The sequence below is a fragment of the Cuculus canorus genome, chromosome 3, assembly GCF_017976375.1.
Source record: "Cuculus canorus isolate bCucCan1 chromosome 3, bCucCan1.pri, whole genome shotgun sequence".
NCBI lineage: Eukaryota > Metazoa > Chordata > Aves > Cuculiformes > Cuculidae > Cuculus > Cuculus canorus.
Window position 1 is genome coordinate 14,830,724 of NC_071403.1, and position 26,078 is coordinate 14,856,801.

Consider the following 26,078-nt stretch of genomic DNA (forward strand, 5'->3'; position numbering starts at 1 on the left):
TAGTTATCAAGCCAGCCACTTGTGGCTGAACATAGACCTGAAGGAATATTCATGTCATTGTATTTTCATTCCAGGTAAAGCTTCCTTGAAATAGGGATGAAGTCTTTGTTTCATTGAAACACTTTTAATAATTATTAATGGCATTGAAGTAAGGGGATCAGTGAGCTGAAGGAATAATTGAAACTGATTGGTAGGTATTTCTTTCTGACTTCTAGAGGTGGGCTAGGCTGTGCAGGGTAAGAGTTTCATTCAGAGTGCTTCTACACAGGCTTTTTGGAGTTATGAATAGGACTGAGCTTGATGGATTTGTCAATGACTTTCATGAAAAACTGTTCTCCAAATAGCATTCTGTCCCTGAAACTCTATACCATTTACTAGACAGTGGCTAAAAATAGCCAAGGGATTCTTGTAAGGCTTGTCTTCGCACTGTTCTTGCGGTAAACCTTGAACACAAATCTCAGCTGTTATTAAGCTGGACTAGTTACTTGAATTGTCTGCCTTCAGCGTGAGTTCTTGTTGTTGAGTTTGATTTTATTTAAAACTACTGAATAGCCACTCTTGTTTGAGCTTCCTCCAACCTTTTTTGAATGTAGCCAGTTTTAAGTTCTCCAGTTCTGGCCTTGACTATCAAAACACAGACTTACTAAGCAAGCTATAAGACACTTCTGAAGACTAGAGATATGTTTAAGCTATGGCCTTTTCTCGCTTTGTTTATATAAAACAGTGTTTGGCTGCATACTTAGATTTCAGCACATGAAAAGTGTGTAAAGACTGCACTTCCATGGTTTTGTTAGTCTTTAGGTATGGAAGTAAAGCAAGGAAACTTCTAGTGTAAAGGAAAAGAAATCAGGCTTAATGTGGAGGAGTAGATAACTCACAAGAACATGCTTCAGGCTATTTGTTCTGCTTAATCAGAAACTAATTCAGTGCATCTAGTGAGGCAAATAATCCCGTATCAGTAGTCTCAAAAGGCTAAAGTTTCAAGGACCTTGAAGAACATTTTATTTGAGAATAAAGATTCTTGTGCTGTGGTTCTTGTGCAGTTTCCTTTGCTTCAAGATCTTTATGCAAGATCTGCAAGGTCTTTTGTTTTTCTAAGAAAATTTGTTCTTTACTTCACGAAGTCTGACTTATTTCTTCCTTGCTTCTTACTACTGTTTTGAAGATTAAAGTAGTTCAGTGGGCATGATTAACATCACAATTAAACTTATTTTATTGTGTAGGATGGAGTGTTTTGTTGTCAGATTTGCCCTTCTTTTTTTTTTACTTTTCCTGAGAGTCTGTGACTCAAAAATGATTGGAGGTGGTGGATGTGACTCTGCGTTTTTCCAAGAAGAATTAATGACATTAATCATTGGAGAGAGATGGTCTTTGAAGCAGCAGAATTAGATGTAAAGTGGATAATAGTAGTTGTATTGCTTTTGAGCACTTTGATATCACCTGACTCAATCCCTGTTTCTAGTCTGTTATCTTTCAAGGAGAAAAACTCAAGAGAAGTAACTGTAGTTCTGCCATGTTCTTTTGTGCTGCCCTGGGTGTTGAATTACACAAAATGCAACTGCTGCTTACTTGTTTTCCTTCTGTTTTCCTTATCCTATATGTCAAAATGCTTATCTTCAGTTCATGATTTTTATCTGTATCTCAGCTTGGAGAAATTACAGGAGTTTTTTGAAAATATTCATGGAAAGCATGATTGGAAGCTTGAGTAACAGAACGCTTGTGCAGTATAAATTGCATGGGGAGAGAGCGAGTGCTGCATGGGTGTGCGTGTAGTGATGCAACCACTGAGACATTTTGGTAAGGTCTTTGGCCAGAAAAAGGTAGCTTTTTAGGAACTGGCTTCAGTATGGGTCAGAAAAAAATTTCTTGCAGTTAATTCACTATTCCACAAGATGGAGCCAGTTATTTGACAAATAAAGTCTTATCAACCAGCAGAAGAGACTCAACGTCACTTCAGTGTTGTTTGTGGTCCGGCAGGGTGCAGTTAAGTGAAAGGAAGAACTGTAGTTTGCCAGAAGTCTTTGAAGGTGATGGCCCAAGATAAGTCTGCTACAGACTATATTGAGATGCAAAGCAGTTGATGCTCTCTTACACTAAGGTAGCTTCCTTGTACAATTGGTGACTGCAAGAATGCAGAGTGAAAACTGACTTTAAATGCCTCTGTAACACAAACCTTAGTTAAACTTGGACTCACATAAAGCTTTGTTTCAAGCTTACTAGTTTCCCAGTGTCTCAGGATTAACTTCCAGTTTCAGTAAGCTGAACAGATGATAGGGGCAGGGAAGGAAACTGAATTATTGTGGAAAGGGAGGTAACCATTACCATTCTCCTCCTTTGTAGTCATATCTGTGATAAACTTATACTTTATTCTTTGTGAATGTCTCCCAGTTCTGTCATATCCCAGTACTTTTCTTTCCTTTTGCTGCTTCTTAGTTTGTTCTGATCTACGTTACTTTTTTATTTTTAAGTTGTTTGTCTGGGAGGTACACCTGCTCCTGCCCAGTCTTGTCTGGTACTCCATAACCTTTCTCACTAACTGTTTTCTGCTGAGTAGAGGATGGAGTGTTGACTGGGAGGTTTAAAGCAGTATTTTTTATGCAGACTAATCAAAAGAAGAAGCTAAAGCTGTGTCTCATACTGTATTAACTGCTTTGATTGATACACAATTAGTATAGTAGACTTCCATGTCTTTTGTAATGCTGGTAAAAAGTGCTTTTTCCCTCAGTGTCTTTGAGTGGTCAGTATCTTGTAAGCCTTGTTTTTTCCATGTATGATACATGTCTGTGCATCCACTAACGCAAAATAAAACTCAAGCAGTTTGGAATAAAACTTGAAGCTTAGACTTCTAAAAACTAATATGCTCTGCCTTGTCTTTGCTTTTGTAAGGCTCTATACCAGCTTCAACATTACCATTCCTGTCATTATTCTTGGCTGAAGATATCTATCAGCTGTACCAACAACAAGTTGGTTCTATCAGCTATAATTACATTAGCAGGATGTGTCAGCAGTGCTGTGAATGTTTATTGCAGCTTCTTCAGTCAGCTTTCTAATATAGTGGAGTGGAACATATGGTCGGAATTGAATGAGTTATAGGGATGGGAAGAAAAGTATATATGGGAGTATATGGACACACGTTAAGTATGTGCAAGGTACTTGACCAATTTAAATAATATAGAGGAGAAATATCTCATAAAAATAATATCTTGAAGAGGGAAAGTGGGGAAGAAAATCAGAAGGTTTTTGAAATATCTTGGGAGAAAAATTTTGAACTCACTTGAGAATGTGTAAAAATTATGCCTCTTCACAAAATTCCAGATTTTGAAGTGCATTTTAGAATAAAAGAATGCCAGGTGAAGATGGATAACTTTTTCCACAGTTGAAATCAACTTCTTTGAGGACCTGTGCCTAAGATTATGACTTTCAAGCCCTTCGTTACTTAAGTTTTAAAAAGCTGAAGTCAGTTTTTGGTATGTTCTCAGTTTTTTGGTAGCTGCAGGTATTTCTGCAAGTAGGGAGAATGTTTTGTGCTATAGCTATATTGGCATTGAAGTTTACTGTAAAAAAGCTCTTCAGGTTGTTTCTTAAATTCACCAGTAATGTAGCAATTCTAAGAACTTATAGACATACTGGGAAATGTGTCTTGTGGATACATATTTCTTTCGTTCTTAGAGTCTAGATGGCTTCTAATAAAAGACTACTTAAATACTGTAAATATGTCACAATTAGTACCTTTTCTGCACTGCATTCTGTATGAACTACAGTTGTCAGTCAGTAAGACTAAATATGCATTGTAAACCTTGTGAGTTTTTATTCCAGATTAGTTGTTTTAAGATTTGCTTAAATTGTTAATGTCAGATCATCCTGAAGAGCATTGCCAGACGTTTGCCACAATGAACTAATGCAGTCAAAATCTTGTCTCTATATTAGTAATTTCTCTGGAAAATAGCACATGCCTTCTCAGCTGACCTTGCCTGCCTACCTGTTAAGAATTGAACCCAAAATTTAAGTCTAATCAGTAGACAAATATAGAAAAGAAAGAAAAGTTTAGATTGAAAGAAAAAATAGTTTCTCATCTCGGAAGCAATAATCTGTCTTTAGGTTGCTGAAGTTTTTTCCTTGGTTCATCCAAGCAGTGTTTCAGGGACTTCATAGTATAGTAGTATGTGGTCTACTCTAAACATTAGCGATTTTTTATTAAGTTTCTTTTAGTGTACTACTTCAGCAAAAGATGAAAGAGGCTGAATAAACTTCTAAGTTCTTAGGTTATCTGTATCTTAAATGATTGAAGAAATTACCTGGTGGTGCATCAGTGGTGGTGCAGCAAGCTGCTGAGGTGCAGCTCAGCCCTTCTAGTAAAAAAGCTTGTATTAAAATGGCTTTCAAAAGAATAAAGTTGTAATTGTCTTAAGACTTATGTCATACAGTATTTCATGTTCATATTGGCTATTTGGAGTTGCGCTGTATAATGCAGTTCTTGATAGATAAGACGGCATTAATACTGACCTGTAAAGTTGTTTTAAATAGCATAAAATAGCAGTCATCAAGATTCTTAACCTCCAGTCTTAATTTCTAAGGCTGAGTGTCTGTTTTCTTAATTGGCTAGAAAAACACAGAGTAGATAAACTAGGTTAATTCTGTAAATTTTGCTGGAGAAAAACAAGTGTATCTTTAAGGATGTAATGAGAAGAAACCTGTGAATATTTCTATGAAGTGCAGAATATTTCCTGTGTACAGAAGTAAGGATTGTGACTTCATGCAGTATTGGTATAACTGTAAATTCTTTATTGAATCAGTCCAACGTTTCCATTAAACTTTTCTTACACAGGAAGGTTTGTGTACTAAGCTTTAGCTGACTGTTTGGCTAAGTCCAACACAGCTGGTTTGATGCCCACGCAGAAAACATTGTCTTGTAACTTCTTTTACCTACTGCTTAGCTGTGCCTGTAATTGATTTTTATTAATTTAAACATTTTTCACTTGGAGTGTTTAATATTGCATATTGTCATTATTCTAAAATAAATTCAGAGATTACACATGAACATTTTTGTCTGGCCTCAGGTTTGTCTGTTATTCCACAGCCTAATTTGTTCCTTTATTGCTTAAATATATTTGATTCCCCTAAGATGTTTCAGAAATAAGTATAATTAATCAATGAAATTAATGAAATGTGAGCTTCTGGGAAAATGCAAAACTGTTCCAGGAGAAAACCAGGTAAATCACAAGTTATGTTACGATCTTCCTTTTTGTTAACAAAATTTTAAGTTAAAATATTAAGTTATAATGTTGATGATCACCCTCTTTATTTGGTAAGACAGGCTTGAGTCATGTCAAGCCCTTGTTCCAATCTTGTCTCATTAATGTAGAACTTGCTTATCTGGGCTTATAGCTTAGGAAGAACCTGAAGAATAGGAAACTCATGTGCTGTGTAGTTGTACAAACTCTTATCAATGTCAAATGGACAAACTATTGGCCAAATGAGATCTTTCCTTACCTTTTTGTTTCATGGCTATATTAAGCAATTGCATAAGCTGAGGTACTTCACCTACAGTGGAGTAGCTAAGGAGGCTTTTTGATTAAATGTCTTGTGATGTGCAGCTTTAATTGAAACTAGATTAATATGTTGAGGCAAACTGCAAGGAAAGGGTAGTTTGTGTTTTAAGGGGCAGAGGAAGAGTCAACAACAGGTTGTAAGTTGTTAAGACACACGCTGCAAATAGCTTGACATTATTACCTGTAGTAGTTTTAGTGTAGAAGTGCTGTGTGGGAAACAACGTACTAGTTTCAACGAGTTACAGTTAGATCTCTTGACCCTTGAAGTCTAATTTTATAATGGTAGCACTTATTTCAAAAACTGACAGTCATCTTAATCGTTTTGGTCTTAAAGGTCAAGCAGTGGACACCGGGTAATCTGACATTTTAAGATCTTGAGCAAGAGAGATTAAAAGCAACCTGGCTAACCAAAATACAGCCAGAATTTCCACTAGTAAGAAGGTGGCTTCTTGCAAGAAATCTGCAGGGCTATGAATGTGTCTTGGGATTTTTGAATACCAATTCAAAAGAATGAAGTCTTAACTGAAAGGATTTCTCCCGCTTCCTTAGTTTGGCTATTGCTGAACAGAGCTTGAACACTATCAGGGCTCTTCTTTGTGTTCTGCCCCCCTCCAGATGAGTAGGCTGGGGGTGGATGGGCAAGGAACTGTGAGGAGACATATCTGAGACAGCTACTGGCTCTAACTGACCCTTTCCTACCATATGTTGATGTCCTAAGCAATAAATGCTCAGGGAAAGGAAGGGGAAGAAAGGACTTTTTTGTTTGTGGTGTTGCCTTCCAGAGCAAGTGCTGTGTGTGCGCTGAGGTCTGGCTTTCTAGGAAGTGGCAGGATATCTGCCTGCCCATGGGAAGTAGTGAAGAAATCCTATTTTTTTCTGGTGGGTTTTTTTGTTTCTTTTCTTGTGTGCAGTTTTTACTTCACTTATTAAGTGTTGTTATCTCAGCCTACAAGACTTCTCCCTTTTGTTTTCTCCCATTCTCTGGGAGAGGAGAGTGAGGAAGCAGCTCTGTGGGTGCTTGGCTGGGATCAATCCAACACAATTGTAATCTAACCATCAGTAGAGGGGAGGCATACAATTCTTTTCTAGACCCCAAGAAAGTGTTTGTACAATATATTAATATCAAAATGCAAACTGCTGCAGCTGCATGGTTGATCTAGACCTGCATCTGTCTTACAAAGGCAGAAAATAATTGCTTAAAATGTTTTCCAGGTCTTCAGTACACTTTCCTGCTTCTGCTGGTTGATTACTTAATCTCTGAACTCCTTAGAGCTCAGAAACAGATGAACTTCAAAACATTGCTTTTAACAGTGGTGGTGTACAGAGCTGGAATAAAGCAATAAAATATTGTTTAATTTAACACCGTGTAATAAGTTCAAGTCAAACATCCCAGGTGTCACTCTGGAAGTACAGGTCAATCTACTTTAGGTCTGTCTCAACATACCGGCATAGCTGATAAACAATTGCAAGGTTCATGAATCAGCCCAGTCCTGTGAGAAAATTCATCGGGCTGTGAGTACCAAAGATATTCAGTTTTCCACCATTCTTTGTCAGGGATATTTTCATCAGTTAGTTTTGCAAATCTTTGTGTAATCGTACCATAAGAGCTTGTATGCTGCTGTTGTGAAGTCTAGGCTGTATGAGGTATTAAAGGATTTGTTGCATTAAAATAAGATTGCACTGCATTTAATATCAAGTTAGGTGCAGATGCATGTCTTGAGAAGCTTTTAATTAGAGAAAAAGGGCCAACTTCTACTGATTTCTGTGATGCTTGTGATGCATAGCCTGAAGGATCATGCAAGGTGTAAGCAAAATGTTGTTCTTAGTAAGCAAACTTTTTAAAGTCTGTTTGGGGTTGATGTTTTTCTTTAGGAGGGCAAGAGGTGCGGTGTATACAACACACAGCCTCCTAGCTTAATCTGACTGACTCAAATGTTATGCGACATCGCTTAGAAGTAGAAAGCTGTCAATAACATTGCTAACAATAGCGATATTAGAAGTAATAGATATCCTAGAGGAACAGCTGTGAAACTTTACTCAGACTTGTTTATTCCTTTTGTCAGTAGCATTATGCCAAAGAAAATCTTCCCAATATATGGATTTTTGAAAGTAACTAATGTATTTCCACATTCCTCTTAGGTCCAAGATGGGCCTCTTGGAACACTGGTGTTTTTATTTGCATAAGATGTGCTGGAATACATCGAAACCTTGGGGTCCATATATCAAGGGTCAAGTCTGTCAACTTGGACCAATGGACACCTGAGCAAATACAGGTAAAATATCTTAAAATATGTTTGCAGTTTGGAGAGAGTGCCAGGAATCCTTTTGAAAGGATTTGTGTTTATTGTCATGTCCCATCTTAAATGTTTTGCAATCAGAGTTTTTAATGTGTTATAGTTCTACTGTAACAAGTTGAAGTGTTGAAAACTCACTTCAGAAATTGGTTTAGATACCTATTCTGTGTCATTTTAGATTTATTGTACCTTGCCATAGGGATTCTGAAAGCTGCTGCTCTGTTGTGTATCTATAGAAAACGTGTCCTGAGCCTTTTCCGTAGAGCAAAGTAAGCTAGCGTTCACACATCTGTCTTGATAGCATTCTTTTGATGTACCAAGTACTGACTTTCCTAAGTATGCTTCAGTCTGGCACCTCTTTCTACTGCCAAATTGTCTTATTCCTATTCCTCCTGGTCTGAAGAGCTATCCTGAGAGATGAAAGCTTATCTTTCACTGAATGAGTTAGTTTACTCTGTGAACAGCATCTATGTTTTCAGCTCTTGTCCAGCGAATCTTGGCAGGCGGCTCTCCTGTGCCCTGGGAGTGTCTCACAAGACATAGGGCAGCAGAGAGGTGTCCAGGTTACAAACTTGCAGTGTCATTTAAGCACACCAGTAGCATCCTGATTGTTTCAGAATTTAAAGTCTGAATGGACGTGAACTAACTGTGTTCTACCACTTTTCCTTAGTGCATGCAAGAAATGGGAAATACTAAAGCAAGACTACTCTATGAAGCAAATCTACCAGAGAACTTCCGAAGACCTCAAACAGATCAGTATCCTTTTTTGTTTTAGCTTTCACATTGAAATGACTTTTAATGCTGTTTAGATATTATGACTGTTTCAAGGAACTGCTACATTTGGCAACTCGTCTTATTTATTTCACAGATGATGTTGTATAAGAAATCGCAGTGGAAGTTGGGAAGTGTTCAGGAAAGGTACAAATTACTTCAGTTATAGCAAATCTACTTTGAAATGAGATTTGGCAAGCCCCATTTATTTTTGGTTTCAGAAGAGGTGACTCCATAAATTCCCTGTGCATAGGAAGTTAGAGTGATACTAGAGAGCTCTTGAATATTCTGTCTTTATCTTGAGCAACTGCCAGCTGAAATTAGAAGCATTTGAACAGGAAATAATGAGTGGAATGGTGAAGTAAAATATGCCATTGAATCTTACTCAAGTGAAGTATGGATTTCTTCCTCTAGATTAAGTATTCTGTAATTTTTTGGAGTCAAAGTGTATGCATTCTACAAAGTTTGCAGGCACAGATGACTAGTATGGCAATATCTAAATAAACCGAACCTCCCTGATGGCCACCGCTTGTGTTGGTGTGTAGTTGTGACCATGGACCTGGAAAGGAAAGTTTGGCAGAAAAATTGTCTACTGCCAATAAATAGCTTTCCTATAAAAATACCTTTTTTGAATGTACTGAATCACTAGGATAATGTATGATGTCATTAATTTAGATTTGCATTAGCTTCTGATTTAGTGAAGTGAACTCCACAGGAAGGATTTGCTTCAACTGATCTTACTGGAACTCTTCGACTATAATGAGATCCTCAACACCCGCTGTGAAGTGAGCTGAATCTTTCCCCATCTCTCTTAGCCTGATGAAGGCTATGGACGCTGATAAGTGAACTTGGTAGTAACTCAATATGAATTTTCTCCTTTGTATCAAAAAATGATTTTGGTTCCTCTGTTTATTAGATATTATGGTTGATAATGCTATGTGCAGATGATTTTTTTTTTTTTTTGGAAAGGTTAGATTCCTGATTATAAAATACACTTGTGCAAAACAGATAAATTTTTTCATAGTTGAGTAGCATTTAAATTAAACATACATATGCATAAGAAAAAGGTAACTGCAACCAGATAGCACTGTAGTATTCCAGCTGTAGTATTCTAGAACTTAATTTCACCCATAAGACTGAAGTACTTTGACTAAAACTTACTGAAAAGTGAAACTTGAAGATGTGTATTTTGTTCTTACTGCAGCTAACTTTGATTCACTCCTGTCATTGAAGGAGAAGCAATACTGCTTTGCTCTGAGCTTTTCTTGTCAGATCAGACCAATAGTCTCTTTTTTAGACTATAAAAATAATTCTTTTATTGATACTGTATACCTTGGAAAAATTATATAGCTTTTTGAACAGTTGTTATTTTCTAAAGCGTGGTGGATATGGTCAACTGAGTATATTTCATTGCATGTGTTTTCTTTATTAAAAATATAGTGCTAGGAGAGAGGAACTTCTGCATCTTCTGCTTACTTGGCATTACTCACAATCTGTTGTGTTATGGTTTTTTTTTACCTTTCTTCTTTGCCCTTTGTGTCACTACAAACCCAGCATTAGGTCTCATCAATATTCTGGTTATGAATATTCTCAGTATTTTGAATATTCTTTTGGATGAACAGTGATAATTCTTTGCATTTAATGATCAGTTTTGTGTGTATTCTTCTGTATTAGTGTTTAACTTCCTGTAGCACTACAATATTTCTGGATTTTAGCTAGTAGAATGGAAACACAGGAGAAACTTACATGTGGGATCTGCCCAAAATCTCCTGCTAAATGTCCCCCATCACTTCTGCCTCTTAATCACAGGACTGACCTTTCTGGGCATTTTTTTATTCTTCTGTTGGACTTGGCGGGTATGCTCTGGCTTGGAAGCTAACTTTGAGGATCATCTTGGTGGGTTTTTGTATGGCAGCTTTAGCTTCCTGTTTGAAAGTGTTTTTTCCCAGAGCAGAATGAATCATTTTTTTGTCTCTTTATTTTACTTGCTTGTTAAAACAATTTTGGCATCTGTTGGGGTTGCTTTCAATTCTTTTGTTAACAAGAATACACTAGGTTATTGTACTAAGGAAACTTAGACGTGATCCAAAAATTCATGCACGTTTAAGTGGAGTAGCTTTGAATAAAGTGGGTATTTTTCAAAATACACAACCGAATACCCCAGTGTAATATCATCCTGAAAAATTAAACCCTATGAAATTTGAATACTTATGATTCTGTCTTAATTTAAATGATTCTGTATTGCCTGAAATATTGAGGGTTCATTCTGGGAAGCTACTACAACTAAGGAAATATTTATGCATAAGAACTAAAATATCTGACAACAAAATCTGAGCGATCAAAACTTGGAACACTTGACAAAGTAAACGTGAAAATGTTAATTTTGGCAAATAGCTAAGGTGTTTTATTTGAACAAGGGACAGGTTATTCTAAGGTATTTTACAACAATCAAGTTTTGAATCTTCTATGTTTACTAGTAAATTATTTATAATTAATACAGTTATCCAGTTATAGAACAAAAGTATTGAAAAAAATAAATAAATTCCATTTCTCTCTCCTCCCACCACTGAGATTATGCAGTGCAGTAATTTGTACTGCAAATTGAAAAATCAACTTTCTGAGGGAGTCCTGTTTATTCTTAGCTAACTTTGAGAAGCTGTGGGAGTTACATTTTACGCAATTTCCATTCATCTGTAATTTGATAATGCACGTTGGTTTCTTGGCAAAATGACAGTTTTTGGTATGTGTGAAGAATAATGCAATATTAGTACTAAGATGTATGTTGAAAGTGCTCAAGATGCCCTTTAAAATGTAGATATATTTGGAGAGAGGTAGAAACGAATGTTTTGGTATTTTTTCCCAAGTTATGATGGTAAACTACATATTTACTGTATACAGTTATCTTTCTTCAAGTATTTGCTGTACTACTGCCATGTAGCTTATAAATACCAAGTGAAAATTTCTTAACTGTGGAAGATGGAGTTATTTGTAGTATATCTTTATCATATTTTTTCATTAATAGATTAAATTGAATAATTCTTTGCAGTAAAAAAAAGCTCTTTTTGGATTCTACAGTAGCAGTTGTTCTGTGTAGAGCAGTTTGTTCTGTTGTTTTAAAACTACAAATGAGATGGAGGAACAATGTGGAGCAGTTTTTTTATTTGAATAACCCATCATGTTAATGTTGCTATTTATTTGGATGCGTATTGTCCTTAAAAATCTTCTTCCAGAGCTGTGGAATTTTTCATCAGGGATAAGTATGAAAAGAAGAAGTATTATGATAAAAATGCAGTTAATGCCTTCAATGTAAGTAAACGGTTTTACCAATAATTCTGTCACTTTTCTTTTTTTGAAGCTATGTAAGAGAAATGTGGAAAATGTTACATATGTTAAAATGTCTTTCACAGTCAAAAATGTTCTAATACGGACCTAAATGCTTTCTTTCTTATCTCTGTAAAACTATTCCTAGGTTCTATATATTCAACATAAATTGTCTATTACATTTATAACAGCAAAGCGTTATGATCTGACAAATAAGTTGCTTCTGACTCTGTGTTGTGTTTTTCTCTGTTAGTGATGGGTCATTCTTCAATAGTATATGTTGAGTCCTTTCTGACTCTCTTTTTCTGTGTCACAGGGATAAGGTGGGATTACTGTTTCTGGTGACTTTGTCTTCCTTCATTCTGTGTGATACCTTGATGAGAAATCTGAGGGTGTTCTGCACCCTTCTTCTGAGGGTCTTATTGCTCTGCTGAATTCCAGACTCTTGCTTGCAGCAAGGTGCATGGAATAGAAAACATGAGCAGCATGGCACATTTCTTAAAAAAACCCCAAGAAACTGGGAACTAGAGAACTATATTTCATTAAATAATGTTGAAGTATGGGTAAAATTGCTTCACCTGAGATGTAAAATACAGTTATGGTTTGAATTACCCTGTCAGTTACCTTTGTTTACTTTTATTCCAAACTAGAAAATAATAAGAATACGAAGTTTACAATTTTACTTCTTAAAAAAGTTCAAAAGACTCCCAAGATCTTTCTAAACAGAGAACCTAGGTGCCTGATATTGCAGTCCCCTGCTACCTTAATATGTTTGAAGGAGTAATCAGATTTTGCTTTATTGTATTGCAGACTAATATGAATCACTTGTCACAGCAGCAAGGGTAGAATCCAGACAAGCTGGAGAGATGCATGTTACTGCTGAGTAGGGAGCACTGTTTTATCTTTTCCTACTTGGGCTTTTCTTTCATTGACTGATGTGAATGGCATAATCTCTCTGAGATAGGAACTACACCTGATTATGAAATATTTTAGCAATAGATGACTAGCGCAGATTCACATTCACCTGCATTTCTTCAAGGCCACCAAACATCAAGTTTGAGGTAGGTGATCTGAAGTAACAGTTACGGCAAAGTCCTAAATGTACATGGTAGTAAATTAGCTGAATTAGTGTAGCACCTGTAGTCTGTATGCTGCTTGTGTTGGGTTACCCTCCTTGGCTCTGGCCCGAGCCCAGCTCACATGAGCGTGCAGTGCTGTGAATGGTCTTCAGTGATCATCTTTTGAGTGGACTTGGGACTGACAGGGAAGAGGAAGAAAAAGCGAAGCTGGGCCTCCATTCTGCATGTCTGATAAACTGCTTTTCTGCTCCTGGATGCTGTTGGTGGGGAAGAGGGGAAGTTATCCTATGCTTCTGACACATGGAGGTCTGTGAGGAATTTTGAGAAGAGTGGGGTGAGAAAGGGAGTTCTGCAGTGCTGTGTGTTTCTGTAGCCCCATGCAGGAGGTGGTGACAGTTACTAAGGCTTTCCTTTTGCAATCCTGACAACATCTGAGACACCATCCCTTTTGCCACCCTGCGAGAATGTGGCTGAGCTTCCTTGGGAACTCAGGGGTACCTGTGGGCGATAGGAAAGATTCCTGCTTTTAGCCTTTAGCCCTCTGCCAAGTGTTTTGGTAGCATCAAAGTATTTGGTAGCAGGGTACTTTCATGAGTAATAGTCTTGTTCAGCGAGCTGTTCAGGTCGGGTGCCTGTGCTATGTCATGGCAAGCTCTTCTGGAAAATTTCCCCAGTAACTTTTGCAGAGAGCACCCTGTGTCTTATTTTTAATCAAAATCAGCGTTGTTGGGGTGACCTGAGGGTTTTTTTTCCCCTATCACCTTTGAAATAGCAATTCCTTCTACTTGGTTTAGTACCAGTTTCAGTTGAAATATGTATGTATGCCTTCATATGGTAAAATTAATCCCTTCTGGGTTTAAGCAGGAAATACAGAAGTGCAGAGTCATGCTTGCTGTGTCCTAAGGGTCACTTTCCTTAATCAGATAATTTCACTGAAGTGGTATTTAAAAAATTTAAGGAGCTTTCCTGGATTTTGTTCACTGTTAAAAGTTGCTTGTAGTGAAATCTTCCTGTAGCATTGTTGTGGTTTAACCCCTGCTGGCCAATAAAGAACTAGGTCACTACTTGCTCACTCCCCATCCTGGTGGGACAGGCAGGAGTTTTGGAAGCAAAGAAAGTAAAACTTGTGGGTTGGGAAAAAAACAGTTTAACAAGACAGCAAAGGACAGGAGGGAAAAAGGAGGAGGAAAAGCCCATTAAAAAAAATAACTATGAAAGAATATACGAAGTGAACGGTACACAGTGCAAACTCCTCACCACCCACAAGCTGACGCCCTGCATGCTCCTAAACCACACTTACCGAGCCGTGATCAGTGCGCCCAGTCGCAGCCTCCAGCCAACTCCCCACCTGATAAACTGAGCGTGACACCATGGTATCGAATATCCCTTTGGGCAGTTTGGGTCAGCTGCCTCAGCTGTGTCCCCTTCCAACTTCTTGTGAAAATGAACTATCCCAGCCAAACCCAGGACACACATAAGTGTTTTGAATAAATTCCTTTAGAACATGCAGTATAATATTTCTTGGCTTAATTTTGAGAAGATAATAAGCTTTTCAAGTTTGTCTAACAGTACAACATTTGTGTTAATGTTAATGTGTTATGTCTGTTGGAGCCCAGGAGTATATGTCAAGGTTCAGTTCTTGGTTTGATGATGCTCAGATTCATCTGTCTTTTTTTTCTTTTGTTACAAAATTTTTCTTTATAATTGTTAATTATATAAGTTTTTTGTTTTCTGACAAGACTGTTGTATTAATAAACCTGATTTTTAGAGTTACATGCTATAATAGCAAAATTAGCTAGCGCAGAGTAGTGCCGTCAAACATGCAGACTAAAAATAGTCAAATATGTAAAATTTTCCTTTTTTCATGGTTCAGTGAAAAACAATGCAGGATAAAGCTGTGGGCAAAAAAGCATTTGTGGTTTTATTGGTTAGTTAGATTTTCAACGGAATAATGCATTTGAGTAGATATCAAATGTACATTAAAAAGATCTAATGCTGACCGAAAGCCACCTGACTTAAAAAAAAAATTTAAACTGTATTAAAATACATGGATCTCAGAGTTTTCCAACCTGTCTTTATTGGGAAAATGTGAAATGCCAGTCCCGTATCCTTGCTCAAGACTAAATGAGCCGTGCTGTTAACTCAGCTGTTATAAGTGGGTTATCAGTAAGTAGTTACTCTCATTTTCTTGCTCAGACTGAACGCAGGCTTCTGACTTGTTTATCAAGAGACCTGAGAGGCCCTTGAGCAGTGGCGTATTTGGGTTTTGTTCTTGTTTTTTGCTTTTATGTTGTTTTGTTTTGTTTGGTACTGGGAAACATCTTGGTATCAGTTGGGCCTAATTCCTAACCACAGTCATAGGCTTTAGCCTTGTGAAAAATCATCTGGAATGGAGCAGAAATGGTAGCTCCAGGTGGGCAAACTGCAGTGCTCTGGGTCAGATTAGAAGGTGTAGGTAGGGAGTTGTCTCTTCTTTATGTGGATGTACTTTCACATGTGCTTCTGGTGAAACAAAAAGCTCTAGCTCCAATTCAGAATAAGCAGTGGGAGGGAAGCCTGGGAAAAAATATCAATGGAAATTATGTATTTCTTATATTTTTACCAACACTGATAATACAGTTAAAATCAAGCTGATATTTTAAGGAATATGTTAATGTGCATGAGTTTTATGGGTGCCTTTCAAGTTTTTTTTGAGTATTTCTACTTTTTTAGATCTTACTTGGACCGGAAACCTTTTTCTACTCATGAAAAATTTTTTCAATTTATATATGTTGTTTCATAATGTTGTCAGACAGTAAGAAAAAGGTTTAAAAAAGTGTTTAACAATGTATTCGTAGAAATATTTTATTTCTAGAGTACTGGATTATTGCCATTTAAAAAAATATCCATTTAGCTGCTGTTTAAATGGCAGTATTTGCGTCAAAGTTTTATTCTGTTCTATGTTAAGAAGATACTTTTGAAACAATTAGCCTACCCAGGGAGACAAATGGATTTTTTTTGTATCACCAGAGGCATATCAGCTATTTGAAAAAACTTATAGTTGAAGTGATCTGTTAAGGCTTAGATAGAGTTGTAGGGTTGTGATACTATGACTACAGCTGTGCAGACAACTGTATGGTATTTATGATATTTAGGAAAACGTATCCTTATTATTAAAACTATGTTCCATTTAAGCAGTGTAGCCCATGACAGTTAGAAGGAGCGCTTCTCAAGCCATTGCCTCTCCCAGCATTAACAAGAGTCACACCAGTATAAAAGATCAAAACTTCCGTTTTCGGAAAGTAGCTCATAGTCCTGCTGTGGTGAGATCTCTGTTGAGACTCAAAGACCTTAAGAAACCTACATTTCTTGATCCGGTCAGCTGCTTCCCTGTTTCGCTTTGGTATGATGTAATTTTGAAACATTCAGGAATGCATGTTTTTCTATGCTTTTTATGTATGCTTATATTTAAGAAGAAGAATAATACAAGTAAAAACACTTGAAGGGGACAGATTCTTACTTGGGAGTATACTCTTACATGTATTTGTTCTGTGAATAGCACGTGTTATTCACATAACATTGTTATTAGCAGGAGTTTTTCTTGCTCTTTGAATAATCAACTTAAGAGCAGTAGCTGTTAACTTATTTTAAATACCATCAGTGTAATACCGTCCTCCTAGAATTAAGTTTCTGCCAACCCCCTTCTTGATTTTTAAGTATATATAAACTACAAATGATGCCAAGTATAGCACAGAATCCAATAAAACAAGCTTCACATAGTGGTGAAGCGATTAGGACATCTTAATAAATGTGGCACATCTAAGATATGGTAACATGAGCAATTTACTATGCAGTAGGCTGTGCTGTTTGACTTGATTTATCCCTGAAAGCTTGTGCAGTGCAAGAGAGAGCTTGCATCACTTCTGCAGTTAACTACAGATGGTTGCTATGGGTCAAGTGGAATGAGGTAATTTAGTATGTTAAATCTCCCCTTCAGGTGGGTGCTGACATGAGACTGTTCAGGTATATCATTCCACTTAAACTTGCACCTGATTATCACTTTCAAGCATAGGCAAATCCTTTTATATTCATCATAGGGTTTTTTTTGTATGCAACAATCCGAGAAGTAAAGGGTAGAGCATCCAAAGCAGTTTCTCCTCTAACAATCTTAGTCCTAAAGACTGCGGCTTATGAAGTCTTTTGTTTACTTTGGGCTCTCATTAAACTTTTTATGCTCCTTTAGTTTGCTGTCTCCTGGAGCCACTTTTAGAAGAGCACAGCTTACAAGTATACAAATACCTTTCCCCAAGAATTTGTGCTTGTATGCTTAAATAAATGACTTGAAGGCCTTTTATTCAGAATTGGTGTAGTAAGTATGAGTGGAGCAAATATGAGCCTTGTTGGAAACACAAGGCATATTCCAAGAAAATGAAATATAAAGCCATTGTGATTTTGTTATTTTAGGAGAATAAAGTGCCATACTATTTTAGAGAGATTCCTTATTACAATAGAGAAGACTTGCGTGGTTATAAATCTGGGTATACAAAGATATACCCAAGTGGAAAAATACTGTACAGGCTTGGCAGCTGTCTGCCTTAACTTACTCTCTTTTTAGTAATATCCACCTCCCCCCCTGGCTTTTCCCTGTTTAGGCTTTTCTCCTGTGTTCCTTTAACCAGACCTTAGCACAATTGTGTTTATTCTTCTGTATCTGGGGGGAAGGCTGCCTTTATGGTTTTGTCTCTCATATATTGGTAATTTTCTGGATAACATAGTATTCTCTTACTTCCTCATGCTCCTTTCTACTGCTGCCAAGAAATCCGTGGATGAAGATGGTGATACTGAGCCAGAAAAGAAAAATTTGGGTTTGTAAGACTTCTGACTGCAGCCTGTGGTTATCCCAGCCTCTATGTTTATGCAAGGGGACTTTTTGCTTTTATTTTTTTTAGTTAATTTCCTGTGGCAATACTTTCTTGGAAGTAGTGGCAGATCTAGCTGTTCTTGGCTTATGGGCTAGGTTGTTTTCCCAGTTTTCATGAAATTTGGTACCTGTATTGGGGAAACAATGTTTACAGTAGACCACAGAAATTTGTTCAGAACACCACAACAAATGCTTGCAATTAGACTGCTTTTTCCAGTGAAAGAGAGATTTCAAGGGTTAACTCACACTCGTGTCTTATCACAACGAAGCAGTTACTTGATAAGTTCACTTTTTGGCCTTGTGCTTTCCTTTGATTTTCTAACCAGTCCTAAGACAAATTAGTTGAATCCAGAACTGAAAATTAAAGATATCTGGGGAGATCACTTTCTAGTTTAGAAGAAGTTGTTCAGAGATTAGGCTCACCCCTATTAGTGACTGTAATAATAAAACCTGAAGAGTAAGACTACATTGCTTCCCCTTCACACTTATATCTTACAAAATAGATAGGCATAGTCTGCTCAACTAATACGATGGCAGTTCCTAGTTGTGTAGGAATAAGAGTGTGTAACAACTTAGCAGTCTGGTAGCTCTTCATGTCAGAATTAGTAATAAGTTTTAAAGAACAAGAATCCTGATATTTAGGAGATAAAATATGCATATATCTTCTTTCTTGTTGTGGTTAAAGAATTTAGCTGAACCCAAGGCTGCTTCTCTACTTAATATTCCTGTCTATTTTTTGCCCATCCTTTAATAGGCTTATCACCAGTGCTTGGAATGGTGCTTGAGGTGATAATAGTGGGTAGAATTTGCTCTCATTGAAGGGAAGGCATTATTAAAGGTCAGAGCCCTTGGCTTCGTACAGGTCTGAACAGAGCTGATGAAAATGCATTAACTGGGTTTTTCTGTGTTTGCATGAGAGATGCTGTTTGATTTTTGCTTACAAATACAACAATTCAACATTGTGACCCTAGCTGACGAGCTGAAGTGCTCAGAGGGCAGCTTGGTTTATCTTAGCAGGCATCTTTTGTTCAGTCTGGAAATAAGGCAGAAGTATGACAAGGTCAGTAGTTCCAGGACTGGTGCTTTGTGTCTCCTGATATTTGGGATGGGTTTTTTTCTGAAATTAATTTCTGAGCAGAGTATTCATCTTAACTGATGATCTCTGTATTGAGGCCAAAATACTTGTAATCAAAGACATGCAACTGGTAAGATGGAGGGACAGTTGTTAATGATGCTCATGATCTTGGATGCAGTGGCCAAGAGAAATAGCAAACGTTACTTGTTTTAATTTTTTTGGAATTAGTAAGAATCTCCCAAAATTACTGATTGGAGGAAGTAAGCTTTGAAGTAGTTGATTACTCAGTTCATCAGCAAGCCAAGAGGAAATGTGTGATTTTTAGAACTGAGGTTCCAGAAAGAATACAATCTGGCCAAAATACACTATTAACACATGTTGGCTTGATTCTTGGAGACACAGGACACTGATGAAGGGGTTTCTGGAACCCACTCCAAATAATTTAATTTTATTGTGTCTACATGCTGCTAAATGAAAAGTGTACTGAAGCTGCACAGAGGTTCAGGAATGAAGTTTGAAGAAGTTGTGTTTTCCAAATTTAAAGAGAAAATTGGCACCTCTTCGTTCATGTAAAATAAAACCTGTAAAAAGACAATCTCTCTTAAATCTGTATTTATTTTTTAATCTAATGCAATGACCCTGATGCCATACAGGTAGTGAGGAAAAGCAGCGAGGTCACTGTGTTGGGTGTGGATAAAGATTAGCTGTATAGTTATTATCACAAACAATCTCTGCAGCTTTTAATAAAAATAATTACAGAGGAGAAGAAAGAGCACAACTTCTCAGAATGCAGGAAATTGCCTTATTCAGGGTGGATGATGAATCAGCTGAAGCAGTTTCCAGGTACTTTCAATCTCAAAAGTTATGAACTGCCACAATCTATTCCACTACATGGAGTGTGAATATATTAGCATGTCTTGACAATGTTTATAGAATAGTAAAAAAGTTTCTATATTTAAGAAAGGCTGTGAATTATGTATGGAGCAGAAGTTTCATATAACTCTTAAGCTCACTGAAGAAAAAAAATCATCTGTCTACATTTTCCATGCTTTTCTAAGGCATTGTGTATAATTTAAGGAGTATGAACTTAGGCAGCTGGATAAAATGAGATGTGAATTTAGAGATTGTGATGGCACATTTTCCAGAAAGTTATCTTAAAGGAGATTCAATCCATAGTACATTTACTGCACTAAAGTATGTCACGTGGGCACCTCAAGATGGATAAGTTAAGGTATGATAGGGTACATGAACAGTAAGTTTATAGTAGCTAGCATTGAGAAGCATTCCGTCACTGACCTGGAGAGAGATTACCAGTTAGCCCTCCCAACAATGTAAAATCTGTAGTGCTTTTTTGTAGTGGTCTATGAAGAATTTGTGACTCAAGTGATATGAAGTATTTTTGAAATACACTAATGAAAATAGGCATCAGTAGGAAGCACTGAAATACCATACAGGAATTATGACTTGGGGGAAGAGATAGTGAAAGTAGGTATATTATTTTGCAAGATTTTGCCATTAGAGTGGGTTGAATTATTGAATCCAGAATAGCTTAGGCTGGAAAGGAGCCTTGGAGATCATCTAGTACTCCCTGCACAAAGTGAGGTCAACTGGAATGGGTTGCTTAGAGCTATGCCTAGTTGAGTTTGGAGTATCTCCAGGGCTGGAGACTCTACAACCTCCCTGGGTAACCTGTTCCAGTGTTCAACCACCCTCTCTACCCCCCCATTTCAAAACAACAAATCAAAACCATTATTCTTACATTTCAATAGAATTTCCTGTGTTTCAATTTACATTTAGTGCCTCTTGGTCCTGTTTCTGGATGCTACAGGCAAAAGTCTGCCTCAGTCCTTGTTCCATGCCACCAGGTATTTATACACATTAATAAGACTTTTTCCCCACCTTTCCCTCCCAATAGTTTTCTCTCCTCTGGGCTAAGAAATCTCAACTCACTAAGCGTCTCCTTATCTGAAAGGTGCTCCAATCCTTTAATCAGCTTAGTGTCTCTTTGCTGGACTTGCTCCAGTCTGCCCACATCTCTTGTAGTTGTGAGCCCAGAACTGGCTGTGTTGCTAGCTCACATCCAACTGGTCTGTCGGGACCTACAAGTCCTCTTCTGCAAATCTCCTTTCCATCCAGTTGGCATCCAGTCTGTACTGGTGCATGGGGTTATGCTTCCCCAGGTGCCAGACTTGGCACTTCCCTTTGAACTTAATGTTGTTCCTGTTGACCCATCTGTCAACGGTGCTTGGAATAGCAGCACATCTATTTAGTGCATCAACCACTCCTTCTCATGCTGTATCATCTGCAAACTTGCTGATGATATACTCTGTCGCATTGTGTGGGGCATAAATTAAGTTAAATAGTTGGCCTGTTACCAACTCCTGAGTGTACCACTTGTGACTGCTCTTGAGCTCGAGCTGGACCTTGTCCAGCTGTGATTAAAGGAGTTAAAGAAGACAGGATGTGGATTTTTAGTATCCTGGCTGCATTCTTAGTAGCTCCCACGTGCAGGGTCTTGTTTCTCCCTCTTCCGTAAGTGCTTTTCATTGGCAGAATAGTTCACACAGCTGAGCTGCCCAGCTACAAGTCACTGTGTCCATGTAAACAAAAACTCTGCCAAAGCCAAAATCTGCAGTGACTGTGTTGTCAGTTTTAACGTGGATCATGAAGATGTAAATGATCCTGTATACAGCAGGGCAAGCCGCCTAGGAGGAAAAAAGGTATTGTACTGAAGTGTTGGGAATCTATCATGAAAGACATTTTCCCCTGGAACAAATACTGAAAACATCTGTTAGGTTGGGCAGGTGAAACGAAGAGCACTCCAGTAAGAGCTTAAAAGCATCTGGTTTTGTTTATCCTGTGTCAGCCTCCAAATAAGGCACGGTGACTGTAATATCTCAAGAGTTGGTTATCTAAGAAGGAGCTAAATAATCTAAAAAAAGGAGGGCAGCTCTAGGTATGGATGCTCTTGTTCAGAGTTGGAAAAAATATTTTGTGCTCAAGCCTAATACTATTTCCCAGAACACTTAGTAATTCCATCTTTGCTTCATGTAAATGTTATGAAGGTCTGTAGCTCTGCACACATCCAGAACTACAGTTAGATTTTACACAAGCTTCACTGTATTTCTATAACAAGATATGGGCACTCTGGAGGGGTGGAGGAGTAGTAGGCATGTTCAAAATACTGACAGAAAAGCAGTACCAGCTTCTTTGAAAAGCTAGCTACTGCTGTGTTTTCTGGAATGTGAGACACAGCCTTCTTACATGGTGTCACGTAGTTAGAGCACTGAAGGAGGGAGACATTTTAGTAACTATAAAAAGCCTTGCCAGTTAGCCTAAAGACTTCCACAGCAATTCACAGGGAAGTGTTATTAACGGTACATTAGTATTCTTATATACACCTTTCAGTATTTTGAGAATAAGCATCTTTACAAAATGGCAGCTGATTACATGTTTATACGCATCTAATAGCAGTCTGTAATTGCTACTGCTTTAAAATAAAATACTAATTTTAGTGTTGTCAACATCCGTTGAAGATGTACAGTAATAAAGTCAGAAATCTTCTGGAATTTGAAAAACATATGTAGCAGCTGAACTGAAAACCTGTAAAATGAGTGTTTCGTTCTCCTGTTTATTTGAGTTATTTCCCTGTATATTGTGTGCATGTAAAACGGCCACTCGAGGGCACCTTTGTATTTGGTTCAGCTGCTAATTTCCTGAGTATATTGACATGCTTTGATAACATACTCATTTTTTAATCTCTTGAATCCTCTCAGCGACAGCACCCTGAATTTCGTATTTATGTGGAAGATTAATGCAGGTTTCTAAACCTTTAACTTGATTTTTTTTAATTAAAAGGCTGAATAACATCCTGTATTATATGAAGAGCAGGATTTTGTAAAAACTACGAATAAAAGTTGATGAGAACTTTATTAAGTCCTCTGAACTTAGTGACCATAATTGTTTATATGACTGTAATCTACCATCAGAAAGATGTCAGTACAAACTGAACTGAAGTGAAATCATTCTTAGGTTTTGTATGTTATAGTCTTTGATATTGTTTTTTATTGCTTGGTTAAGCTTACTTTTTTCGCTTGCAGTAGTTGTCTGGTGTGTAGATACATCAGAGCCATGGGTCCAGATACTGTTTGTATGCAGGCTTTTCTGTGAACTCTTGCCATTGTGTGTATTTGGATAGTCCCACTACTAGGTAATTGCTTGAAAAACACTGTAGAAATTTTTAATGGAGAAAAAAGGGACAGGTAACACGTTGCTAGCTAAGTGGGGCAGGGAACTGGAGTAATATTGTTAACCTGCAGATCCTTTCTTTTCTGCTCTTAAGTTTTTTGTGAACCAAAGAGTCTCTACGAGAGCATAGTTGAAATTGCGTGTGTATGTATTTTCTTGCTTAGCACTGAATGTACATGGTGCTTTAAAGACTATATTGAATTTCATTATGCAAAATGGTTATTTTTACTTTATCACCTTTCAAAACAGGAGTCTCAAAACATGAACAATGGAAAGGGATTAGAGAATTGCTAAAAATAAAATGCATATCTTTTGGTCTGAAACACAACTGAAATTTTATGGACATATGGGTATAAATGTGGAAATTTAAGAAACAGCTTCTTGCCTTCCTTCTCTCCTTTAGGCAACAACCAAGTCACTTCTTATTTAAAAGACTGCTCCTAAGTTAAAAACTGAAATGAAATATTGAGATGCAGGTTGTCAGTTTGCAGTACATTCTTAATGCACAGAAGCACGTCAACTCTATTCTTTTTCTGGCAGCATGTATGGTTGTTTGCAGGAGTTGCCTTCAGATTTGTCTGGTATTTTAAAGTGCCAATAATCAAGGATGTCTTAGTTGACAACTTTCCAGAGCGCAGTGCTAATGTATGTTGTCGAAGTAGATCAGTGTGTACTTCTTTACTTGAATTCTGGAAGGTGGCTGGAAATTGCGCTTTTTGGATTTTGGTGTAGAAATTCATTTAAACTTACAGATGTGGCCAAAAGTGGGGGAGGTTTTGGTCACTTGTCTTCAGTGGTTATGCTGACAAATCTTACTGTTAGTACCTACTTGCTCATTTTTTTTTTCCTATTGGTTCTAAATTAAACAAACATTTTTTTTTGCATTTCCTGCTGTCTGCTCTACGAACTTCATGGTTGGTATCAATATCGACCAGTTTTTTTAGAAATTGATTCTTTACCTTTTTTCTTTTTGTTTCCACTGGAATAGTAATTGGATTAAAACTGACAATTTAGGAAAGTGATAATAGAAGGCAATTATTGCTCTGGAATAATGTTTTTTTTTTTTTTCAAACCAGATTTTAATCTCTTTTTGCTACACTAAGGAGGGGGTATCTGCTTCTAAACAACAGCATTTTCAGGTACTCAGAGTCAAGCATGGAGTGTATCTTCCTATACTAATGCTTCTGGTCAAGCTTATAGAAAGAAGTCATTATTAATAAATGCTGGTAATTCCAAGTAGAACCCCCTGTTTCTTTGATGTGGGATTACATAGTGCTTGCTGCTTCTAAGCAATCTCAGTCTCCTAAAAAACAGTTTTAAAATTATTATTAAAACGTTGGTTGGCAATCCTGAGAGGTGGCCAGGGTTCTGCTATAAATATTTAAAGTGCATTTATGGCTTTCAACTAATTAAAGGCAGTTTCAGCAGATCTGAGTGCAGCAGTTACTCTGGGAGAGCTGGATGCATTTACCTGTCATGGGTGAGTGGTCTGGGGTTTATTCTAACCTCAGCGCTCCCACTGCTGGCCACAAATGTAGAAATAGGTCATGGAGCAGAGGCTTTCTCATTTGCCTTTTGTTGGCAAGCTAATGAATCTGTTTTGACTACAGATGGGAACAGCTCTATGAGCCACTCTATCACTGCAGCAGTTCTGAAAAGAACAGTTTACTGGAAGTATAAACCAGCAGCACACAACGTGTGTCAACCACTGTTCCTTACCGGTGTTTCATCTGTTCAGTACATTATATTCTCCAAAGCTAATGGTATGCCTGCACTACAAACAGGACACACAGGTTATTAATACTAACTCTGAGTGGTCTAGCCTGTTTTTTTTGCAATGAAGTCCTCAGAATAGTGCCAGAGTTGTTAAGTGTTGACTTATGCTAATGAGAGGGACTATTTGTTGATTTTTTTGCTATAGGTTGCATGTGTAAAGTGTCCTGCAGTTTGAAACCTTTCAGAGTCGAGGGACAGAACAAGGGAGAACAACAACCTGTGAGGTTTTATTTACATCTCAGAATATCAAACAACTTCAGTGATTTGCTAAAATATGGGGATAGTTTGGGTTAAAAATAAGCAGTTTGAAATCTCCTGAAAACCTAGTGCTTGATGACGTAAGGTTTTTGGTTCATGCTTGAAGAGTGTTAGCATCTGTAGTCATGACTGGGATATTAGTGAAAATTCAGTATTCTAACTGAAAAAAATCCCAAGATAATAAAAGAATATCCTTTGATTGTGACATTTTATAGTTTTTAGTTTTATTTGGTGCTAGTTCTTGTGTATGGACATGACACTATCACGTGAATACAGGCTAGGGTCAGAATAGCTGGCACTGTAGGGACTCGATTCTAGCTGGGCAGCTCTGCCTTTCGCCAAGGCTCCTCTGCACTCAGTGTGGGCTGTGGAGGACTGCTCTGAGGTCAGGAGGCAGCTGGTTCAGTGAACCTTAACTGGCTTAAAGGGTCCGCTGTCCCTTAAGCATCAGTTTGTCCCAATGACAAGTGTTCATCCAGGCTTCTCTGGTACCCTTACTGGCTCTTGATTATCTGACTACTTAACAACTTATCATAATGGACTGCACCAGCCTCTCTTTCAATCCTGTTTTTTGTTTAGCTTTATCCAGCAACTCAGTTTGAGTTGATGGGATTTTTTCATTCAGATTTCCTTATCTGGTGCAGCATGGTAGATAAGAAATTTAACATGATGCAGTGGTGATAAAGCTGTTCAGCAGCCCAAGCTCATGCTATTACTTTCATTACATAAACTTAATCAGTCTTTTATACGTTGTAATGTGTCTTCTCTTAAAGATTAGATTCAGTCATATGCCTTTTGTACTCTTGC

General features: G+C 37.4%; 1 protein-coding gene across 5 annotated transcripts in view; it reads left to right on the forward strand.

Annotated features, from left to right (window-relative positions):
* Positions 1-26,078, forward strand: part of SMAP1 (small ArfGAP 1) — a 105,073-nt gene that overhangs the window by 23,587 nt on the left and 55,408 nt on the right. For all 5 annotated transcript variants that reach the window (XM_054061011.1, XM_054061012.1, XM_054061014.1 and 2 more), the window contains 3 exons: positions 7,689-7,822; positions 8,514-8,599; positions 11,845-11,920. In XM_054061011.1, coding sequence (XP_053916986.1) covers positions 7,689-7,822; positions 8,514-8,599; positions 11,845-11,920 — 296 coding nt within the window. The remainder of the gene's footprint in view (positions 1-7,688; positions 7,823-8,513; positions 8,600-11,844; positions 11,921-26,078) is intronic.